Below are 24,095 nucleotides of genomic sequence, written 5' to 3'. Positions count from 1 at the left end.
AAAAGAAAAGAAATAGAAATAATTAACAAACAAGTGGTTATTATATGCCTTATTACACAGTTTTCTGTCTATTTTTTTTTTTTTTTTTTTTTTTATAAATGCGCTTTTGTTGCTAAATATAAAAAGATTGTTGGTAGTTTTTTTTTCGTTATTTCTCGTCTTTAATAGTTGGAAATATAAAGATTATATTAGCAATTATTTTATATGTTAATAATTATATATAGAGTCTGTTTTTTATAGCTGTACTGGCTACACTAGTTCAGAGTTTATCTTTTTCTCTCCAGATTAGAAGAAGAAAGATAAGCTCTGAACTAGTGCAGCCAGTTTAGCTATAAGGAACACACACATATCAAAAATAGCAGTTGAGGCCATTTTCTATTTTGTTCATGATCAACAGTCACGATGCATAAATATCTAGATACGATATATGTATATACGATTCGAGCGCGCCAAAAATTGATGCAACTTCATGGCATTGGCATCTATTGGATGTTGGGTTAGGTGCGCTTCCTATCGGTAGAACCATTCACCGGTGTAAATATAAAAGATTCAAAGTCTCGTGGAAGTAATATCGGCTGTCCGAGCTGCTGTTGGACTTTGGTAAGTGTCGTAAGCGAAAACGCATTGCAATCGCGGCGAAACGCAACGCTTACGTGCATTTACGGCTTATGAATTGCGGGTGCGTGGGAGGGGTGGGGGGAGTGGGGGTGTTATAACCTCAACTCTTCGATTTTCAAAATGGCGTGTGTCCATTTAGAGAGATAGGCGGAAAGCTCGCGTGTCGTTATCGTGTCCAAGTTCCCTCTTGAGCTTTCGTCGTTCTATATCGCGAGCACGATTATCCCGTTTACGCGAAATTTCCGCTAATGTAATTATAGGCGTAGAGTGTAGAAAATTTTCTTTTCTGTCTTTCGTATATATTTTTTTTTTTTTTTTTTCGTTCTTTTCTTGATGGAAATCCCGACGGAAATTTTTCTCGCGGCGTTCTCCGTGATATTCAGTCTACTGATAGTATTCCTCCTTGTTGTGATGGGTAAGCAATTCACATTATCGATATATCATATACTCGATTATGAAATATGACGTAATCATGTAATCGGAAGTTTCTTGGCTCGTAAGAGAGGTTGTGGCCTCTTCTAGAGAGAAGTAGCCTCTTCTATTTTATGTTGTGCTGAATGTATCGTTATTTATGTACATACACTATACATGTATGATTATGTATTGGTATAGATAGGTACTCTCAAGCACATTCTAATAATTTATAAATTTAATGCAACTCTTTTATGTTGTTCTCTCTACTACTTTCCTATCTATTTCTAATTAGCATATCTTACTTGCATTATCACGATCGATATTTACATTTTTTCGTTTTTTCCGAAGAACAGTGTTGTAAAATATATTTGAGTATGAAATTATAATATTTGAATCTCTATAAAAGTTAATAAAATAAACATCTAGATTAGCAATTTAATCATATAAACAAATCTCAAATTGTTTTCAATTCAAACGCTATAAAAGTTAGCGAATATAATTTATACATTTTATATTATTATTACTTTGTTTTAATATTGAATTAATATCACATAATAATTTCTTTTGTCACAGGTTGGTACTTAGTCTGGACGTTTTTCCTATCGCGATTCCGCTTCGTAAGAGAATTAACTGGGAAAGGAATGAGCGAGTCGTCGTCCGTTAACGATTTGAAGAACGGTCGCTCACGTATCAAGAAACTTCGCCGTGACTAATTGGACAATATTAAAGCTATCATATTTATATGAACGACTGCATAAGACAAAACATATCTGACTAAGATGTCTGTAAATATACGTTGTGCAACTACAGAAGACTTATTAAATATACAGCATTGTAATTTGCAATGCTTACCTGAAAATTACCAGATGAAGTACTATTTGTACCATGCTCTTTCCTGGCCACAACTAAGTTATGTGGCTGAAGATGAGAAAGGAAGAATAGTAGGATACGTGCTTGCCAAGATGGAGGAGGATTGCGAAGACAATCCCCATGGACATATTACCAGTTTGGCAGTGAAACGCTCTCATAGAAGATTGGGAATCGCACAGAAATTGATGAATCAGGCGTCTAGAGCGATGGTGGAATGTTTTGGAGCAAAGTATGTTTCATTGCACGTCCGCAGAAGTAATCGTGCAGCTCTCAATTTATACACAAGCAGTTTGCAATTTGAAGTGTCTGAGGTAGAGCCGAAATACTATGCGGATGGTGAAGATGCTTATGCAATGAAGCGAGATCTCACTAGCTTTCACCATGAAAAGGCTCTTAGAGACAGAGCACATAAGGAGGGCAGTGTTCATACACATTTTGGCAGATGTTGTGGTGATCATTCTTAGGTCTGTCCATCACTGTTGTTGTCAAAACCAGGTTGGTTCTTAAAACTGAATAAACTTGAAAACACATTCATTTAATATTTTCTACTAAGGAATATAAGTAGAGATTATCAAATATTGATTAATTGAAAATAATTATCAATACGTAAAGTTACTTCTTATGGAGCTTCTACTTATCAAATTTTGACCGGGTACATATTGATAAAAATGTTTTATATACAACTATGCACAGAAACTACTTGTTGAAGTTTGCACAATAGAGGGAGATTGGATTTTGGGGCTGTTTTATCTGTCAATTGACAGTTTATATTGCATAGATATATATTGTATGTGAGTTTCGTTCACACATCAAAATGTAATAAAAATTGATAAATTGTAACATAAAAAATAAAGGAGTTTCTGAAATAATTGTCTTATTTTTTTACGATCTTTTTTTTTTCTCTTGAAACTTTATTGTATGAACGAAACTATAATGTACAAATAATGCGCCAATATGCAAAATTAATCTTTCAGGGCATTGTTAAGATGTTATTGAAAAAAAGAATAGTAGGAAAAAAATATTTTACAATCCTGAGAACATGCGGACTCAGTTTACGCACTTTTGACTTTACAATCGAGTTTGTATATGAATACGTTTCTCGATAGATATTTTCTTTTTCAAATACTTCTTGATTATTTCAACATATTTTGGCTTAAAAATTATTTTTGACATTGCACGATATTCAAACATGTTTATTCCACTATTGCATCTCGGACATACTATTGCGCACATGTGTGTGTGTGTGTGTGTATACATACTCCGTTTTTGTAATAGGAATAGTTATGTATATATATAATATATAATATGTATAAATATATATCTATGTATATATACAAATAAGGTGTTCTTAACGTAACATAATCAATTATTTAGTTCATAACGCATCTTGGCTTTGCATTGAACGGCACGAAGAAATCTTCAATGATAAAACGCAGGAATCATCCTCGCGCGTACTATACTACCGAAAGCATGATTCATTATGATAAACCGAGTTTTCGATGTGTAGTAAATTTCTCTAAAACGATATCACGTACGTTATATCGAGAGTTTCTTTTCTTCCAATTTTTCCATCTCAATCTTAGAATAATCGCTCTCGATATGTAGCTTGTAGTATAGTAAGTATTTCTTATGTTTATAATAACATGAAATACCGTTGCGTGTATATATATGTTTAACGAATGTATGATCGCAAAAATAGTATACAATTACTGCGAAAGGATTATCCAGGTACAATGTACAAAAGGGGAATTAGAAGGAAACAACGAATTGTGTTTTCATTGGCGGAAATAAAACAACATTCGTCAGCTTGCATTAAACAAAGGAAAAACTATTAATACTTAATGACATGATATATCTGAATATACGATAGTTGAATGTGAATGATAAGCACCTATCGACTATCATATAAACTTCGAAATATACAATTCTAGATTCTACGTAACTGCCCCATGTATTATATTACAAAAAACGCTTCGCTAATAAATTATAATACAGGTCTCGAGGTTCATGTATAAACGTTTTTCTATATGCGATATGCTTGGATATAATAATTTCTAAAAAATAAACTGTAGAATATATCTCAATGTCATAAGTCGCGCCTTCAAAAAGAATCGCTTCATCTATGTCATAGTAGTAATTACGACAATCAATCTCTCAATTGAGAAAAAAGAATGTCGAAAGATAAAAATCCTCACATGGAGTAAAAAAAATCTATTAAATGCTCGATATCATTAAAGCTGCAACAAAACAGCTGATTACGTTTTAATATACGGCTAGAAATATACATATAACCGCGTCACAGTCACACAATTATATCTCTATTGTTTAATCGAGGCGCAGTAGAACTCCAATAAATAAGTTGGATAGTTTCGCGAATTGTGTTGAGTGGATCTTACTAGTCGCAAGTTATTTTTAAGTACACTTTCGCATGTGGATGCCAACGAAACAACTTGCGCCGCAAATTAGCGGTTGGATCGTATACGTATTCTTAACTTCAATAATTATATATACATTTAAAAATAAATTATGGTCTTTTGGTGATACTTTAACGTGGAAAAAAAAAATTTATAATTGTGTGTTAAAATATAAAAAAGACTGTTTTGATGGCTAGATAATTGCAATTCCATGGCCGATTTATCTATATATAATGATATAGAAATGCAAAACGTATAGAAAAAATGATAACACAATCTTTACGATATTCTCTATTTGCGTTGTTTGCGTCAGTCTCTATTATGGAGAACTCGAATGTGCGTTAAATTAATAAAAACATTCGTTCTATAAAAATTCATTTTATAAAAAAGATTTCGTTAGAGAAAAGAAATTCGCGAATACGCGTAGAGTTGCCGTTAAAATTCTTATAATAATACTTCATTCGATCCGCCGCTGATTACGGTTCACAGTGTGCGCTCGTGACTAATTTTTGCTATTATGGAAGAGCCTGGTAAAAAGGCCTGGGCGTTTGAAAAATTCGTAACCCAGTAGTAAAAGCTTCGTATAAAATTTTCATTTAAAGTTGTTCTCCAAAAGAATCGTTTGTAACTAGTAATATAAGTTCGCCTCTGTGTGCAGAATATTCCATAAATCGTGTTCTCTGCATTGAATTATCTCTCTCTTGGTGTCAATTTTCCAACATACGATCGAACTAGAAAAACAGAAACGCGGTTGTTCCTCAATTCGACATTAGTATTCATATCGATCTTTCGCATTATCTTTAATAGCAATATCAGTTAATTGTAAAGTTTGATTTATTCTTTTCTTTTTTTTTTAAAACTAGTCCTAGAAGATCAGCGAAACTAAAATCATGATTAACCGACATCGATGAATTCAACTCTAAAAGAGAGATATGAATACGCGTTATCGTATGTGTATGTTCTACTGTATATTGTATACGTACATCTATGAGACCACTAACACGTTTAGCTGCGTACGTTGTTGGCGTGTATCCGAAATGAGCTCCATTCCGAAACGAGTGGATAACCTCGGTGCCTATCAAGTCGCGAATTCGTGGAAGCCCATTTCGGGAATGCTTCGCACGTGCCGGAAAGTTATTCTTATAACTCCTCGTTATACTCCACACGTCTACCTGAAATGTCTAGATGAACGATACGGCTACATATTTTCTATGAAAGATTACAATGTGTTAATATTCTCGAGTACATTACAAAGACACTCGTTCCAAGGTTTCCTTCGCTTCTTATGATCTAAATACCGGAGCTTTGGCAGTAGCAGGTTTCTATTTTAGGCCACAAATTTTTTTTATAATGCAAAGGGAGAATTAGCTCTGTACTATACATACGAAATGTGTGAGTATCCGGGGATTTGGTTTTTGCTTTGTGAAGCATATATACTGATCATCTCGTTTGATTATCTCGCCGTTTAGGATTAAAAATACTGTCATCAGGATCCCAAGCAAACTTCTTTTGCTCTAATGCTCGTTCTCTTTCGGTAAAAATATCAGGTGCCTTCAATACCACTTGTATTTTTCATGGTACTCTTTGACGATGGCTGAATCTCGAGATAACAGCAACCATCAACGATTCACATCTCGTAGATAACGTTTGAAGAATCATCCACTGAAAATTTTCTGAGATACTTTTGATCCATTTGTATACAAGAAAAAATCTTCATTCTATGAACGCGTTGCAAATTATCAGCGAGGTTCGCTCGAAATCTTGAACAAAAAGAACGTGGACAACAGATTCGATATGATTCTTCGAGCGTTGTCTTCGAATTATCAACACGATCGCGATATCAAATCCGATCGCAAGATATAAATCCTAAAGTGCATCGTGTTTGAATCTTTCGCAATCTCAGAGTTTAACAAAAACATATATAAAAAAAAAAAATTACCAATCGTAAAGATTGCATTTCAATTCAAGGAACTTGTAGTTACTGCGTGGTGACAACAATCTTCAAGGCTGTTGAGCGGATTGTATCATGGCGACTTTGAGATCCTTAGCCAGATGTGAGATATCGACAACGCTGTCGACCATTTCCTGGACCGCGGTAACGCTCGGGAAGAACTGGGCGGCCTGCTTCGTCTTTTGCACAGTTTGCGCGAGCGCCTCGTTCAGAGCGTTCGCGCATTGCAAAACGCGTGTACGGACGTCGTTGCGCGTTACGTTTCGGTGCACCGTGTCACCGATGTGCACTAGCCGGTGTGCACTCAGCACGACGAACTTACCATGAGCCAGAAAAACCTGTAATTTCATATTATTAAGATTTATACAATTTTATTTATTTTTTATTAAACAAATTAAAATGTTTTTGAAAAAAAAAAAAAAATACTTTTTGCACTGTTTAATATAAAAATTCATATATAAACAGAAGGAATTAGAATCTTTTTAATAAACATGTTTAAATGAATATAAAACTTTTCAAAATTGTGATATGAAATAGATATATTTAAAAAATTTTTGTTATTAATATTGAAAGCAATTCGCAGTTGCAGTTGTTCAAACAAGCCATAGCGATGAATTAACTATTTTAATGTTAAATTGCATCTGTTTTATATATCTTTATAAAACTAGGATTTGAGATAATTATACCTTGCTATTAAGCTTATCATATTTGGTATTTTATGGTCTAGGCGAAACAATTTTCTAATTCTTCGATATGTTTTGTCTCGCATTTTACGTTTTAATTAACCGACTTATCTGTAACCGCGGTAGCGATTGCGTACAATACATGTGCGAAGGAAAAGAGGTCATCGTAAAAAAGTAATGAAAATATGCAATTAACGTGCGCTTATTTAAGGTATCTTGACATATGGTAGTACCATCGATATTCACTCTTCCACCATCGTTATCGAGACCCATATACATATTCATTCAATGTGTTTCAAAATATATTGAAAAAATATAGTTCATTGTCAGACTAAACGCAAACTGCGCTATTCTTTTATCGTAATGTGCTTATTATATCCTTGTAAAAAGTAAAAAATATATTACGAATTATAAGAATTTATAAAATAATTACAACAGATCTAATCTAATCTATTTTTATCGGGAGACAACGATAAAATACTGTGCATTGCTTTAGACAACATCGTCAAACAATAAATTCCTTATGTAATTATATTAGCTGGTCTAAAACGTAATCTATACGTTACGATAGGTGTTGTTAAAAAAAAGGATGACTACAGATAATTCAAATCTTAAATTTTATCGAGACAATAATATTTTATCGATGACACTCTTTAACTCTTTGTTATTTTGTCGTCAACGTCGAACAATAAATCTCTCGATATCTTCAAATAATTTCACGCGAAGAAGTACACTGTGCGCGGTACTATAAGTACTACAAGAAACTTCGACTTAACTCACCTTGGGTGGTTGATTGTGCTCGACTGTCTGCAGAAAAGCGTCGATGGCGTGTGTCAGGTGCGCGCCGTGCGTGATCACCTGTGCGGCGTAGAAGGCCAACAATTGCTTGTCGTTGGGGTCCATGGGCGTCGGTGTCGTGGGTGGCATCTGAATCGCCGCATTGTCCGCCTCGGATACCAGCAGATCGTAATTGCTGCGCAGCTCCTGCGGCAGCAAGGCTCGTAGTTCCTCCCGCTGTTTCGCCACGACCTCTCGCGAATCGAGGTTCACGTAGTCGTAATCCTCCCCGGCACCGCTATTGTTGCTGCTACCCGTGGAAATGATCGACGCTCGTTTGAAAAGCAACGTAGAATTTCCCTGCATACATAGAGCCTCTTTATCATTGGCAACAAGGATTTAAGATTCTTGTCAATGTCATCGAAACTATATTTATACAATCCATTATTATTTTTTTTAAATGTAGAAAAACTTATAAAATTAAAAAGAATTAAAAATTTATTTTCTAAACTTTTCGGTTCCCTAATCTTCGAAATCAAAACTTAGATTTCCAATTGTTTCCTCTTCTTTCTATTTTTGTTTATCCATTTTAATTCTTAAACGTTGATTACCTATTTAGATTTAAGAATTTTTATTCCATGCATGGAATATAGTTGCATGGCAAAGTGATACCGACGCATTATTCTAAAAAAAAATTTGAAAATCGATTTTTCCATCTATATACCATCTTAATTTATATTAATTCATCCTCTATTTTCTTCAGGGTTATTGCGATGATTCGATTAGAATCCATTGCATTTGAGATAGTGGAAGTCATTACCCGTGACAAATATATTACAATTGCGAAAGATGCTCACCTGAATGAAACTAGCAACCTGACGGACGTCTTCCGTGAGCGCTCGGGCACACGCGATCAGCTGATCGAGGGGATCCGGCTGTACAGACGGTAGCAGCGAAGGCGGAGGTCCGTTAGTAGGTGTTGGTGTATCGCCACCGCCGCCACGGCAGAGCTTGCTCGCATCCCATTCCATCGTGTCCAATTCGGTAGCGGCTTCCTGCACGAGCTTGTCAGAATCACGAAGCGCTTTTACTAATGGTCGTAATTTCGTTGCCAGACCTTTGTCCGGCGCTTTGCCTGCATTGCCTAGTGTGCCTGTGCGCAAAATATGATTTTTTTAAATTTAAAATGTATATACAAATATAATTTTGAGAAAATTTTTATAAAAACTGTAGATAAAATTGTGTCGTGAATTCGAAGAATTGTAAATATAAAAATAATATAATTTATCTCGAACTTTTTCTCTGTACAGATTTATAAATGATTTATATTTTTCGAATTATTTCATAAGATTAGCAAAAATTGAAAAAATTATAAAATGTGACAAGGAAGCTGTATATCTTATCTGAAAAGTTATGAAGATACATATCTTCGAAGAATTTTTTAAAGATATATTAAATCGATAAAAGTAAAGTAGCTGTAGTTAATCACCTTCTGCGAATTCAGCTAGATCGTGCAGAGATGTTCGGAGTCTGAGAGCAGCCAGCCTCAGGTCCATAAGAGTGGCGTCCAATCGCTGCGGCGTTCTCCAGCCGGGACTGACGAAACCCAGTAACCTCGCTATCGCGGCGGACGCCTCGTTCTGCAATCTCTGCAAACCTTCCAGGGCAGAATCCAGCTCCAGCGGAAGCTCCTTGCTGACTGGTACGTCGTAAATTTGTTGCGAAGGTGGCGGCGGCGTCGGGGTATTCGGTATGGGGGTGTTGTGTCGAGACGGCAACGAGGATACTGGAAGACGTGGTCGAGGTACATCATAATCCGGAGCGGCCAAACTTGATCTGGAATTTAAAATCATCCATGAAGGCGCAGGCAGAGATTGAATATTGAAAATTTTTTAAATTTATTATTGATAACGTTGTGTACGTTGAAATTTTCTTTGCGAGAAATTGCGAGCTTGGAATCTTGAGATTTTTTTTACATTTATAGTTCTATATAATTTTCATATCTTTAAAACATTTTTCGCAGAATTTCTAAAACTTTATTCAGTTCTCAATTCATTTCAAAACTTTTAGATTCTTGGACGCACGTGAATCTCCAAGATTCTCGTATCTCTCTGACTTCAAGAATGACTTGTATCCCTATAATCACCATACTTGGGAGGAATTCGTCCGAATAACGCGAAATGCGAACGAACGTACCTGTTCGAGCCACTGAGGGATCCGTCGTTGGTGAGGCTGGAGGCCGAGCTGCTGGGCGTGAGGGGTTGCAGGGGCCGCGGCACGTCGTAGCAATCCAGCGGCGTGATGCCAGAGCAATTTGAGTTAGGCGTGCAGGATGTCGGCGGCCTCGGGATGTCGTAGCACGACGGGGCCGGGCTCGGGCTGCTCGCCGGCGATGGTATCACTGGGATCGCACGTGGCGGTACGTCGTAACACTCGTTCGCATCGCCGTTACCTCCGTTGTCGACGGAATTCCGCGCGCTGTTGCTGCTGCCAGTGTATCGTCCTGCGCAGGTAGAAGTTTGCCCATTTGACAAAAGGGGTGAAGAGAAATTTCTCTCGGATCAGGTCTCCCGGGTATTTGTGAGCTAACTTGTTTGAGCATGTTTAATGGAGTGTTTCGTGAAATTTCTACTACAAGTCCCCAGGAGCTCTTTGTTCGACGAATAACGGGATCTATTATATTGAATGAAAGTGTGATAATAAAAGACTAATACACTTCTAGTGCAGAGTACAAGTGCAAAACGGGCGCAATAAATAAACAAATGATTTTATCAATATAGAGTCCACAAAAAAGATCCAATATTTGAGAGAATATATATTTTATATAAAATTTATATATATTTTTATTCCCAAAAATAATTGCATATTTTGCAGAAAAATATCCTTTACATGCTATAATATTGGACTGAATTTTGATCATCTAAGAAAAGATACTAAATATTGGAAAATAATAAATTTTGTCAAAAATGTGAGAAATGTACTTTAAGATAATATTTAAAAATGTCAAAAAATGTGTAAAATAATAGAAACTGTACAACTGTGATTTTAATTAAAAATTTCACATTCACCGATGAACTAGCCAAAAATTCCACCGCAGCTTTTTCGCGAAACGAACCAATATCTCAATTAATGAATAAACTTTAGCAGACGGCTTCATCACAACGACCACTCAGTTACAGACGGGATGTTTAGTTTGTGAATAATACGTACCTGTATTGTGCGAATGCTCATTGTTCGTCGAGTTGAGGGGTGAGTCGTGTCTGGAGGGCGGCGCAGGACTTCCCCGACTAGCTGGGAGGTCGTATAGGTAGACGTCCCCGCACTTCTGCGGCGTAACAACCTGCATAATCAAAAGCAACGATTAATTATATCCAGATTAATTAGCAGAGTCTGTGTTCTGTGTCTTCGAGCAACGTCGCGTTGCCAATTTTTCATCGTACTTTACTAATTCTATGAGTACGGCGATAAACCTTCGTGTGACAGTAAGTTGAATTGATCGAGCTAACTCAACTGCAAAAAAAATTGTGTTACATCCAAATTACTTTAGACATTAAATGTCAAATGTAACGCAAGTTAAAAAATTTACTAGTAATAAAATTATGTATCACTTAATATGTAATGGCTTTCTTGAAAATAATAAACTTATAATTATATTTTTAGAGATTTAATTTAATATATAAATTTTGTTATCAGAAATTTAAAGTGAAGCAATAATTGAAAAAAGAGATAGACATAGAGAAAAATATTATTTTTAATAGATTAACTATTAATGCATCAGTAATTGGATTTATAAATGTTTCATGATAAAAAATAAACGTATTAAATTAAAATTGACTATATCTTTATAAATTAAATATCGCTATTTTATATTCACGCATAAACTTTATCGTAGAAGCGTACAAAGGTTTTCCAGGGTTTTCCGATAATTGAGTTGAAAAAAAAAGAAGAAAAAAATAGCGGAAACTGATTCGATAGACACCGCAGGAGCTAAATCCACGTGAACCGCACTCGTGACGGAGCTCGTAACAAAGTTATTTGCACGAACGCCAATCAGCTCTGTTACTCTTTCCGCTAAGGGTGATGTAACCTCGAGGACCCCGTTTGAATGCAGCCTCCTGCAACTGGGAATTAATTCTACGAGATCGCTAATTGAGTTTCCTGCAAAGAAGACTCTGCAAAAAGCGGAATTTCGATTCCCTATCGGCGAAAGAGCGCCGACTTTCTTTCGGAAGGAGTACACCGTAAATTTCCATAATTTATTTCGCAAAGAAAGCAGAATCTATGTTTAATAAAAAATTTCGATGAACAATGCGCTATCTCATGTAAGAAATTAATATATCTTCCTTGTCGTATGTAAATTTAATTCAATATTACTTCTTTCTGAAAGTTTTACAAAGACTTTTCACATTTGAATTAAAATTTAAACAAAATTACCTAAAATCATATCTTTATCAATATTCTTTATACTTAATGGAACAATTCGCCAAAGTAATAAATAAATTTTAATAATCTCATATCACAAATTAGATACGTAATTAGCAAACTTAAATCAGTGCGAGCTTGTATATACTTCGAGCGTTGAATCGCCGGGAAAGTGTGAAATTTCGCTGATAAAATGCGAACGTAGAATTCGTGGCGGCGAGTAAGTAAATACGAGAGGAAGAGAAAGAGAAATATCTCTCCCAGGAGAGCGTAATCTCGAGAACTCATCGACCGCTGTTTCGCAATAATAGAAGCCCCGCAACCCTTGCGTTACGCTTAAGCGAGCTACGCTTTCGTCCGTACTTTTTTTTCCATATCACGGTATACGAACGATAGCAATCGAGAACTTTCTCTCTCGTAGAGATAATAAAAGTTTGCAATATCGTTTATATTTCTTCATCGCGCAGAGAGCGAAAGCAGACTAATAAATACTTATATATAATCATAGCTAATAAACACATACTTAATAATTCAAGCATAAATAAAAAAAATTTTAAATCGTATTTATATAGACATATATTATTTATAAATATTTTATTTTGTATATCTTGAAAACGCGCAAAATATCTAATAGTTCTGTAAAAAAAAAAAAAAAAAATAATAATAATAATAATACATATAGCTTTATCACCGTAAAGAGAAGCTATATCATATGTTTTTATCATTTTTATCAAAGCACGTTTTGAAAGAAAATCCGTCGTATCTTTACACAAGATTACAGAGTATATAGGTAGCATGTATAGAGAGAAGCTATGCGGACGCATTGTAACATTAGAGAGATAGAAGAAACGGCGGACACGCCCTGTGCATAAAAGCAATCTCGTTTACGAACTCGTCGTAAAGCTCGCGCGACCAAGAGTAATCTGCAATTTCCCCTCGATGGCCAGTTTCGCGTTCCCGAAGTGGAACAATCGGGACTTTTACTTATGTACTTACGGTTGAAAGTTTTCGATCGGTAAAACTTATATATCGCGTATTCTCGAAAGGAGGACGAGGAGAGTTGCGCATGCAGAAACCTTGATATATACTGTCCAGGGAGTTGCCAGGAAGATGCGGCGCGAATTTGGGTCAGTTCTTATCGTTATAGGCAGATGACCCACCCACCCAATAATATAGTGCCTCACATCTTCCAGCCAACCACACCGATAAATCATTTCGATCCCATTTAATTCGCCGATCGGGCGCGCTTGCGAGATATCCGAAGTGATTTGTTTCAATATCATCGAAATATTCCGTTGCCAAAGTATCGAGCAAGGCGAATATAATATACATTTATTGCACAAAAGTATCTTTCTGCATTTTTGGGATTTTTTCTAAATAAGATATCGTATTTTTTCACATATGTCAACATTCGCTCTCTATTTATTTAATAAATGAATTTAATTTACTAAAGAAAATTCATTTATGCATAAAAATAAGTTTTCAGAGAATTAAATGCATTTAAATACATTAGTTTTTAATTATAAAAAAATCTTTATTTCCAACATATATATATATATTTATTATTAAAGAACTTTAATGTTAATGTTACGTGTCAAGTTAGTCTGTCGTTTCGTTTTTTTAATTAAAAATAAATCTCTAAAATCTCTGACGAAACATGATATGGAATATTTTATGGAACAAAGTAAAATACTTGCCTCAGTTCGTCTCGAGGCTATTTCTTTGGTTTAGTGGCTAGAACGAAACACAGATGTAAATACTGTGTAATAGGTACTTTCGATAATTTCAATTATTAATACTCAGAGAGCTCTGTTAAAGTTTTGAATGATATACGGTTAGAGATAAATTGATTTGAAAGCTTTTTCGTCAAGTTGCACAAGAGAATGGTAAGGGTAAAGAGGTAAAGTTCTGAGTTTAAATATTCAAAATTTTAGAATTCAGACGTAGAGATAACCCGATGGAAATCTTTCCATTAAAAGAACAGTTCTCCGCACTAATTGCCGGTTTTGCGAACACGGATCTGTTACTCGAAACTGGGAAATGTGCTAATTATGCCATAAGTCACTCTTGATTATATATAGCTCGCCTTCTTACGCGACAAAGTTGAGATTACTCCCCACAACTTACGAGCGCTTTCGAGCGAAGATGAAACTAAGAAACCGATTATTTAAATGGAATAAATTGGCGAAAATTCATGAAAACGACGTTTAAATTTAAAACAATTTAATCACGTAAAGTAGTTATATCCTTTCAGATTTGGATTTCTAATTTAAAAAATGTTCTATATCTTCAGCCAACTATTTTTGTGTCTATAGCTGTTCTCATTGTTACCATTAACATATATAGAAAAAACTGATAAAAAAGACGTTCTTTTAAATAAAAATATGTATCTCTCGAAGGATAAAATTAATTATGTGATTCGGGATTTTAAAGACTGAATCGTCATTGATTACAAATGAAATAATTAAAAGTAACGTTTCTGTATCTTATCTTGTATAATATTCTTTCCTTTAAATAAATTTGAATATATTTTTTTATTAGATCTCGCAATTAGATATTTTCATACTCTAATAAAATCGATCTTAGTATAAAAGATATTGGAAATAAACAAAAATTATGAAAAGTAATTTTCTCAGTCAATACTTTTATTTTTTTTTTATTTTATCCATAGGATAAAATAATACGAAATCTGTATTTATTTAATTAAATCAATGATAATTTGATAAAAACTTAAATCTATAGAAAGCGAGTTAAAATGCCCGAATTTCTGAATTTTTACTTTTAATACATTCATTACATTTTAATTTCTAATTAATATATGGAATATATAAAATAATATGTAATCATAATATTTAGAATATAGAACAGGACGACAAAGTATGGTAAAAAAAAGCAGAGCGGTGACGAACACCGGTTTTAATTCGTGAATTAAGGCTGCACGCGAATACGTGCTATCGCGCGTGTTCTTTGTATTATTATGAATCGAATAGTACTATCGTAGTGGCGCGTAGTAGAGGGGAGTACAAAAGCGGGGAAGGGTGTTGGAAAGTTGAGAGCGCTCGCGCAACGCGAGGGTGTACTGGAACCAAACAGAGGGGATGACGATGGAGTATAGTCAGAGAGTGGGGGGGAAGCAGGGGGTAACACCCTCGGTCGATACCGAGCGTCGCGGCGCTAACTGTGAAAGGCGTATTACTACTACGAGAGTGTACGAGAGGGAAGCCAGAGAAAGAGAGCGAGAGAAGGAGAGTGAAACAGTGACGGATTGAAAATTTCGGAGACCCATAACAAAAGAGATATTTGAGATCCTGTGTTTCATAGTTGAAATAATTTTTGTATTTACGAGAACAATTTTTATAATATTACGAAAAATATGAACATTTTGAAAGTAAATAATTTTTTTTTTTTTTAACTATTTAAAAACTTTTTCAGTTATAAATGTAGGTATAAATTTTTCACACTTCGGTAAAGAGAACCCTTGTTTGCCTTTTGATCGTTTAAGATAGATGATAATTTTATCGAACTAAAAGCTAATAATTTTTGGAAATTCCGCCATTCAATTTTAAAAAGTACAAATAATTTTATAATTCAAATATCAGTACTTTCACAAATAAAAACTAGAAAAATTAATAAATTTAAATTAATAAATCATAAAAAATAAGTTTCTGTGATAAATATATATATATAAATTTAAAATATACAGTCATATGTTTACAAATTGTACAATATATAATTTAAAAAAAGATTAATAAATATTGCTAAAGAAAAAATTACTAAAGTTCATTAGTTTCCACGTATATCCGCTCCTGATAGGGATAGAAAGAGAATGGGAGAAAGGGAGAAATATGTAGAAGGAAAGAGAAGGTTAGGGGAGATAAAAGGACGGTTTCCATGGAAACACGGAAGGAGGCTTTCCACCTTATAGGAAGCAGGATTTTCGATTTGTCTCAGGCCGCGATAAGAATTTTTAAACATGACGAAGGGAATGACTTACGCATTCGATACCATTAAAAGTATCAGCCTGGAAAAATAGTTTGAGATATATTTCGGTCGAATCTTATGCAAACTTGAAATAAAATATGTAATGGAAAAACAAATGTCGATATATCGTACACTCGCTATCTCTATGAGCGGAATTGGAAATAATGCAAATTCGTTAAAAAAAAAAAACAAAAAAAAACTTTACCTTTATTTTTATGAGAAAATGTATCTTGGATATCTCGTATAATATTAAGCGAGATTTTTCAGGAATCCTTCATATAAGATACGACCGCATTATATCAAACCATTTGTTTTTGAAGCTGCGTGTTTCGTGAAGAGATCTAACAATAAGCGTACGCGCGCGTGTTAGCTTACATTTTACCTAAATCCATGGCATATTATTCGATAAATGTCACGATAAATTTCGACAACATCTGCATTCACATTAATGAATAAGTTCGCGTGTAACAAACAGCCCGCATAGCTACGTATTTTCCGAATATAAGCGTCGGTATAATCATATTAAACCGCCGCTTATGAAGTTGTGTGAAACTTGCATAAAACTTTGAATGCACTTTCATCCGGAAACGTATAAAAGGGATATAATTGTGCTGCGAAGAAGATCATTCACGCGTAAAAGCAAAGCTTGTGTAAAACAAATAATAATACATTTTTGCAAATTTGATTTAACCTGGATTGCAGTCTGATCGAATTTTTATCATTTCCTACTTTTTTTTTTTTTTTATTACAACATCTATTATATATAATGTTATCGTATAAAAAAACACTGAAGTTTTATATTAAATAATTATTGATTATATCTTCTTTTATATCTTCATTAAAAAGAGGCATGAGCAAAATATAGAAATTATGTAACTGGCTTGTAATTCCAACTATTTACGATCTATTCTAAACGTTAGATTATGTCACGCTGTAGGAAAAAATGTTTCATTACCTATGTTTACACGTCATGATGTGATGCAGAAGTGCAAACTTCTAGTATGTCAAAAAATAGATTATTTCCCTCTGTATCGCTCTAATTTATTCGTGATTAATATCGTCGTTCAATGATACAGATTTCGTGATAAAGTATGTACTAATAAAAATATAAAGATCCGATCACGGAACGCCGATAAACATCCGCTGGAGAGAGAAAGAGAGAGAGAGAGAGAGAGAGAGAGAGAGAGAGAGAGAGAGAGATTTATATGTACAAATCTTGCATGGATAAAATAGATCTTTTTCAATAAGTCGTCGCGGGTCGCGGAGTCGTTCGATCGTCTAAAATCACTCGAAAGCATTCTAATGCAAGTGATTTAAGTTTGTTATCCCCGCGGTGGGCGTACCGCGAAATGAAATTGAATTTCTCGTTTCATCTCGCGTTATGAATTCACAGATAAATTCCGCGCCATGGCATCGAGGAGAAGCCAGTTGTTAGTTTAGAATCCGTATTACCTCTCAACTTCGGATCGCGACGTTCTTATTATAAAGTGACGCAAAGTATTGTAGAATAAAAACTAATGATTATTAATTATTAGTAATTACAAAAATCGAACAACGAAAATCAAAATCAAAATTTACAACTTTCTTGTTAAAAAAAAATTTTAATTTTTTTTATTAAACATATTTTCTTGTAAGAGAAATTCTCCCCCATTCTTTTTTTTTTTCCTTTCTAAGAATTGTTGCTAATCGTGTAAATAATTGCCGAGGCGTGAGAGAATCTTAATAATGTCGCCGACGACTCGACGGCGAAGATCCCCTAATGACTCGTGTAAATAGGCTTTTCTCGGTAAACGGAAGGTGGAATCACGCGAGAAGCGACATGCTCGACGACGATCTCTCGAGCGGTCTCCGGTCACGTGTCGGCGGAAGCAAACGCGCCCCTGGGTGAGAAGGAAATTAACATCGAGCGGGGAAATTGTACGAAGAGCGGAAATCTGACCGTAGGCATAGGGAGGGGAAACTGTTCGCAGGCCGTCGAGAGGGGAAGCCCTTTCCTTCGGAAAATTGGAAACGAGTGGCGAGAACCACAACACAGGTCCGAGTGACATGACGAGAGTCGATGCGTGACTTTGACGGTTTTATAGCGGAAGCTATTATGAAACAAGACGAAGAGAAGCAAATCTCTCGCTTCTTTAGCAGATCTTTAAATTTAACCATTATCGCGGTGCTTTTCTCTGTGAATCTTTCGAAGATGTATCAAATAACCGAACGCTCGTTTTCAATAACTTAATATCAATGTGAATTGATCGATCGAGCTCGATATATGTATATTATATAATATCTATGTATTATTAATTATTATATTGTAAAAGAGAACTCACATAAATACAGTGAATCTTGATTAATTAGAACAATGGAAATTAGAGGACTTTGACTCTTCTAATTATGCGAAAGTTACAGTTATTACAATTATAGTTTTTGTTTTTTAAAACTTTTGTCTAAATATAATAAATGACAATTTATAAATATGACTAAATTAAAATTTACCGTTTTTATCGGCACTGCATAAATTTTTTGCTGCTCTTTTACTTGCAAACAAGTAGAATAATTTATCTAATAATCTTTTTGCAGAGATTTAGATAAAAAGGTTTAACGAGAACGAAGAAATTAAGCGTGCCATAATGTGAGAAAAGACTGAGGCGTAACTTTGACGCGTTTCTCGCAGGGACCATCTTATGAAAGAAAGCGAGAAGTATCGTTTTCCTTCGTAAAAAGTAAGTTTTTAAATTTAACGACATATGGATTTGCGACGTTCCTTCCCAACAACTTTTTTCTGAAAATGTTTTGAAATGTTTCTCTCGGTAAATCGAGAAGAATATTTTCTTTAAATGTAGTGCCTTTAAAACACGTACAGAACAACCTGTCTGTATATGTGATCGTTTTCGCAAATATGGGATAAAGAAGTTATAAAAATGAAGTTAAACGTGTTCGGTATCTCCTAAATGCAATGAAGAGATAATACGTGATTTTGCTGCGATTTTTTGGAAACGTGAAATAGGACGTGAAGTGTCATTTTTCGAAAATAAGTCTTTGAGAATCTAACGTATACATTTACAGTTAAATCAAACCTTTTATCCTGTTTTCTATTAAATGATGAATATATATATTAAATAAAAAACATTAAACTAATTTTATCTTTTTAAAACATAAATACTCGCAAAATGCAGCGCATTTTGTAAGTTCGTCACGTAATTAAAATTGATTTAAAAAAAAAAAAAAAAAAAAAAAAAATTAAATGCGACAAGTGTCACATTTAAATCGCAGCAAATATTGTAAAGATTATTATCGGATTAGTATCCGTGTTCGGGATCGAAAATTTGTCAGCGCCAAGAACGAGCGAATAATCCCACGCGTTGGACAGTTCATTGATACCGGGTGGTTAAAGACAACTCAGCCCACATTTAGACAACTCCCGTCTCGACCGAGTCTATCTTCCTCAGTTTCTCCGTCGTGTAAAACCAGTCTATCGTTCCACTATCCTGCCAGTCCTCCTTGTCTTTCCATGCCATTTTCAGACAGTACAGTTTGCCTACTCGCCGTCGCCGATAGTAGTCCCAAGAAGTATTAGCGCCCAGAGCACAAAAATCATTTTGTTCTCTTAGACACTTTAGATTTTTTTATTATTTTGTTAAAATCAATTTTACATTACATTTTTTATTATTTTTTTTTTTTTTACAAAATACACTACGCATTTTGCAAGTATTTATGTTTCAAAAAGATAGAACCAATTTAACGTTTTTCTTTTGTTTTTATTTAATACTCATTATTTAATAGAAAACAGGACAAAGATCTCGTGTAGTGCATTTTATGTAGAATTGTCTTTGCCTACGCTTTCAAATTTTTTAATTCTGACTCGAAAGCTACGCGACCACAAAGCTTTGCTCGAAAAAAAAAAAAAAAAAAAAAAAAAAAAAAAAAAAAAAAAGTTATAATTCTATTTCTATTTTATTCATTTTATTAGTCTGATATTATATTACATCTTAATAGTAGAGATTGTATAAGATATACTTTCAAATAATCCAATGAAACCGTAAAAAAGAAATTTTGTTTTTAAGCTAATACACATTTTTCCTTGCAAATTTTTAAGCAAATTACGAGCGAATTTGATTTATCATAATACGTAAACAAACTTTATTAAGCGCTATGTATTATACTGTCGAGATATTCTTGATAATTAATTGATTCAAGTTAATTTTATAAAAACTCTCGTAAAATAGATAATAAAATGTCCAAATTACACTTGCAATTCCGCCACCTATGCAGAAATGCGATCGAGTTGCACTTGTCGTGCATTGAGTATGCATACTCGCACTGCATACGTTACTGACTTGCTGTTATAAATCGAGAGAGAAAGAGAGAGAGAGAGAGAAGGCAAACGTGCCACGATCTGGTTATTCTAGTTAACATCACCGGTGCACACGAAGCTCGTTTCGCCTATGTCGTGTACGCTTATGTTTCTCCTTTTGTGTCTCCGCGAATTTAAGTACTTGGAACGTATCGACAAATATATAAAGTCGCTCAGCCACTACATATCTCGTTTCCAAACGATTAATATAATACAATTTTCTGTATAAATAGGATATAATAATGCAAGGGGTATTCAATTATCAATTTTGGGAAAAAAAGAACAATATTTACATTTCTATTAAATTTTATGATCACTTTCTAAATAAATACATATTAGTTTTATTTTTCACGCATATTTAAGTTAAATTTTTTTCTAAAATATAAATTTTTGATGCAGCGCATTTTATAAATTTGTTATAATGAGTAAAAGCTGATCTTTAAGATACTGCTTAAAGTTGATTTAAAAAATTATGAAAGAAAAATCGGAAGCTTATCGGAACGACAAAATTTGGATCGCAGTGTGTATAAAATTTTTTTATTTTTTATTGCAAATTTTTTTATTACAAGATTTGAATAAAGTTCTTTTTTGTTACTAGTTTATATCATTATTTCGCGTAACGATTACAAACTGGCGCAAGTGAAGGGAAAAGCATCCGGCCTATCCCAGTTCCAACACGTAAAAACGTGCATCACGAGCTATTCTGGGAAGTTGTGGAGTAGTTGGCGAAGGAAGGAAGAGGGTATGGAACTGAGGAAGAGACTCGTGGATACACACGATGAAACGCGCCCGCTCCTCTTTGAGTCTAACCGCCCTAGACATTCCATCGAGATGACTCCGGGGACCTCACTTTGTGTATGCGCGCGGGCGCAGACATGTCTTGCGTATTCGCATCGCAAAAAAGACGAAGAACAGGAGAGAATAGCGGCATCACAGAGTGGACATTGTCTGAAACCGGCGGACATATAAGGATATCCGTGGACCTTCGTGGCAGAAAAGATGGCTCCTTGTGGGGCACCCAGCAGGACCGGATTCTCGTAAATCGTTCCAGGATGCGACGGAGACGGTGTGCTACCGATACATCGGATATAGGAAGCGTGGAGGGATCGGGATAGTTCCGTAAAGGACGCTGATACCGGTCAATGATGCCGCGTCTCGCGTGAGACACTCCCGAAGCACTGTCGCGTATCGTACTTTTGAGCGTAACGATGAAAAAAATTTGCATTCACGGTATCAATTTTTTATCGTAGATGTATTTATATTTAAATTTTCATTTAATTTCGTTTTGACTAATTTATTCGAATTTGTGAAATTTCTATTAGACCAAATTTCAATTCTTTTTTTCCTTTTTTTTCTTAAAGTTTGGTATATATATTTCCTTATCGATACGCTTGTCTAAAAAATACAGAATATTTCATACACGTTTATATGATCAATATTTTTACATGAGATTTTATATTTTGCAAACTTGTATATTAATTTTAGATTTTATTGTACTAATTATTGCTTCCACATATACGTCATTTCTGTAAAAAAAGAAGCAATGTAAAAAAGAAAAATAAGGAAAGAGAAATGGAAAAAAAAATGTAGCAATCCAATCTGACGCGTTTCGCGTCACCTGCGAATGCTGGTTTTCTAGTGCAATCACCCGTGTGTGACGTAGTAGAAAAGCTTATTCGCGTTACGTTGACCCTGCGACGACGACGACACAAAGTCGTATTTCTATCGCGGAGATGCGCACACGCGTGCATCACGCGTACGATGACACTGGGACGTCGCGTCCGGATGTTCCCCCGTCAAGACCGTGCAGAACAAAAAGTCCTAGCAGATCGGCCAGGAAAGAACAAGAAGAGCTCGCGAAACTGCCAACACCAACAAGAAACCGACCATTTTCGAAGCGACCGAAATACATTGCTGCTCGCAGAAGACCAGACCAAATCTCGACACGTTCAGAGATGGTTTGAGAGAAATATATTCAGAACAATTTGGCCAAATAATAAAAATACATATTCCACAAATTCGAATACATTAAAATAAGATTAAAATGTTTAATATTTTAAATTCAAGTATAATTACAAAGTTTATAATTAAATAAAAAATAAGCTAAAAAAAAATTTTAATTGGAAAAGATGGAAATTTTGTTGCACAAATATAACGTAATTCAATTTAAATGAATACTTTTTTGTGACGGTTGTTAAAAGTACATTTAAAAGATAAAAAAATTCAAATAATTTTTAAATTTCAATTAATTTTTCTGAAATTGTTTGTACACGTTCTAGAGCAAATTATATTAAGACATGAAATTCAATGATAATATTATTACAACATATATTTTTTATTATCACTGCTTCGCGTTTTACCAATCTAAAAAAATCAGCACTATTTTCAATCAAAATAATTATTTTCATTGTGACGACAGCAAATAAATTCAACGCTCTAATCGATCGTGCTTGTCGTATTTATTTCATTGAATTTATGTCAGTGGCAGATATTAAACCGCGACAATCAGATACGCAGCAACGGCAGCGTCGGCGTCCGGAAGAGCCGAACGAACCAAGTGGCAGTCAGCTGATTTTGACAGATCCCGCGGGGGCGTAAAAGGTCGCCCGCACAATAAGCCCTCGCCCGAACGCTATTGTCAATTCTATGACGCAGGGTTTCCCAAACCGCGATAGACAAATAAACCGTATGATTGTTCAAATAAAACAATCAGAAATAGTAGGAATATTTGCGATGTTATTATAGCTGTCCAATATTCTGGGTAGACAATTGATTATACCATATTCATGGGAAACCAGACGAATTATATTTTGTTAAAAATCAAGGATGTTTGTACACGAACACCTATACGATAAAATCAATTTAGACAATATTGATGATTTACATTTTTCATAGACCAACCAATTCTTTATTTCCTCCATTATCCCTCTGTTCTCTATTAACGGAATTTATATTTGTTCGAATTAAATAAAATCTTTTTTTCAATGCTAGCAAAAAAATTTAATTAATAATTCCAATTAATTAATTTCGATCTATATAACAAATCATTATTTAAAAAGATTTGCAACACATTGTGATATTAATAAATATAGTTAATTAAAAAAATAGATTGTATCTTCTTTATATTTTATATAACAATCCCTAAAAAAAAAACATCAATTCTTATGATCGATCGAATATAATATATATCGCGCGTTTGAGAAACCCTGTCCGTAGTTGCGTTTACAAATGATCGATCAATAGGGAGTAGGTCCTCTTGCGCCTTTTCAGATCACGGACATATTAATTCGAGAAGCCAGCTGTCGTAGTAGAGCCAATAAAATGCTATTCAAATGTACGGCACGAAAGAATTATAATTGTATAACGTATTCATGCGTTCGTGCAATCCATTCTCTCGGAATTCCTGGTTGTGGGCGTAAAGAATCCGCATTTAAATATTCGTCAACGAACGGGATAGCATGATTGTTTATTGTGATCTCATTAAGACATGCTTGGACATACGTTATGTTATTTCCATGTTAATGGCGTATAAGAATCCTTCATGCTCATATTTTTTTTTTGTGATTAAGCAAATTTCTGGTAATTAAGCCAGTTTCGCATTTATTAGTATACTACTTCCT

General features: G+C 34.5%; 2 protein-coding genes across 9 annotated transcripts in view; one reads left to right on the top strand and one right to left on the bottom strand.

Moving 5' to 3' along the window:
• The first annotated feature begins 1,727 nt into the window (after positions 1-1,727).
• Positions 1,728-11,286, top strand: Vnc (GNAT family N-acetyltransferase vnc). Of its 5 annotated transcripts, none has more exons than XR_011447700.1 (4): positions 1,728-2,397; positions 8,491-8,691; positions 9,236-9,429; positions 9,798-11,286. XR_011447700.1 is itself a non-coding variant. In XM_070305383.1 (2 exons), exon 1 carries the CDS (start codon positions 1,812-1,814, stop codon positions 2,364-2,366), a length of 555 nt encoding a protein of 184 aa, XP_070161484.1. In that variant the 5' UTR covers positions 1,728-1,811; the 3' UTR covers positions 2,367-2,397; positions 8,491-9,212. The 5 variants fall into 5 exon arrangements, 3 of the variants coding, with proteins under 3 accessions (XP_070161484.1, XP_070161485.1, XP_070161486.1); XR_011447699.1 differs by having other exon boundaries at positions 9,232-9,429; XM_070305383.1 differs by lacking the exons at positions 9,236-9,429; positions 9,798-11,286 and having other exon boundaries at positions 8,491-9,212.
• P130cas (Serine_rich_CAS and FAT-like_CAS_C domain-containing protein p130CAS) overlaps positions 3,080-24,095 on the bottom strand; it is a 59,976-nt gene continuing 38,960 nt past the window's right edge. For 2 of the 4 annotated variants that reach the window (XR_011447695.1, XR_011447697.1), the window contains exons 4-10: positions 10,938-11,067; positions 9,924-10,230; positions 9,217-9,563; positions 8,585-8,880; positions 7,731-8,087; positions 5,300-6,605; positions 3,080-5,047 (exon numbers count right to left, since the gene is read on the bottom strand). Coding sequence is in view for 1 of the 4 variants with exons in the window: in XM_070305382.1 (XP_070161483.1) it covers positions 6,318-6,605; positions 7,731-8,087; positions 8,585-8,880; positions 9,217-9,563; positions 9,924-10,230; positions 10,938-11,067 (1,725 nt within the window). In the remaining 3 variants the exon portion in view is untranslated. Of the gene's footprint in view, positions 6,606-7,730; positions 8,088-8,584; positions 8,881-9,216; positions 9,564-9,923; positions 10,231-10,937; positions 11,068-24,095 lie in introns of all 4 variants that reach the window. The other 2 variants (XR_011447696.1, XM_070305382.1) reach the window with 2 other exon arrangements.

This window comes from Polyergus mexicanus, unplaced genomic scaffold (assembly GCF_030449975.1).
Source record: "Polyergus mexicanus isolate NDT 795.1 unplaced genomic scaffold, iyPolMexi1.0 SCAF_12, whole genome shotgun sequence".
Taxonomy (NCBI): domain Eukaryota; kingdom Metazoa; phylum Arthropoda; class Insecta; order Hymenoptera; family Formicidae; genus Polyergus; species Polyergus mexicanus.
The sequence above is the reverse complement of the archived record's forward strand: the minus strand, read 5'-3'. Positions and strand labels throughout refer to the sequence as shown.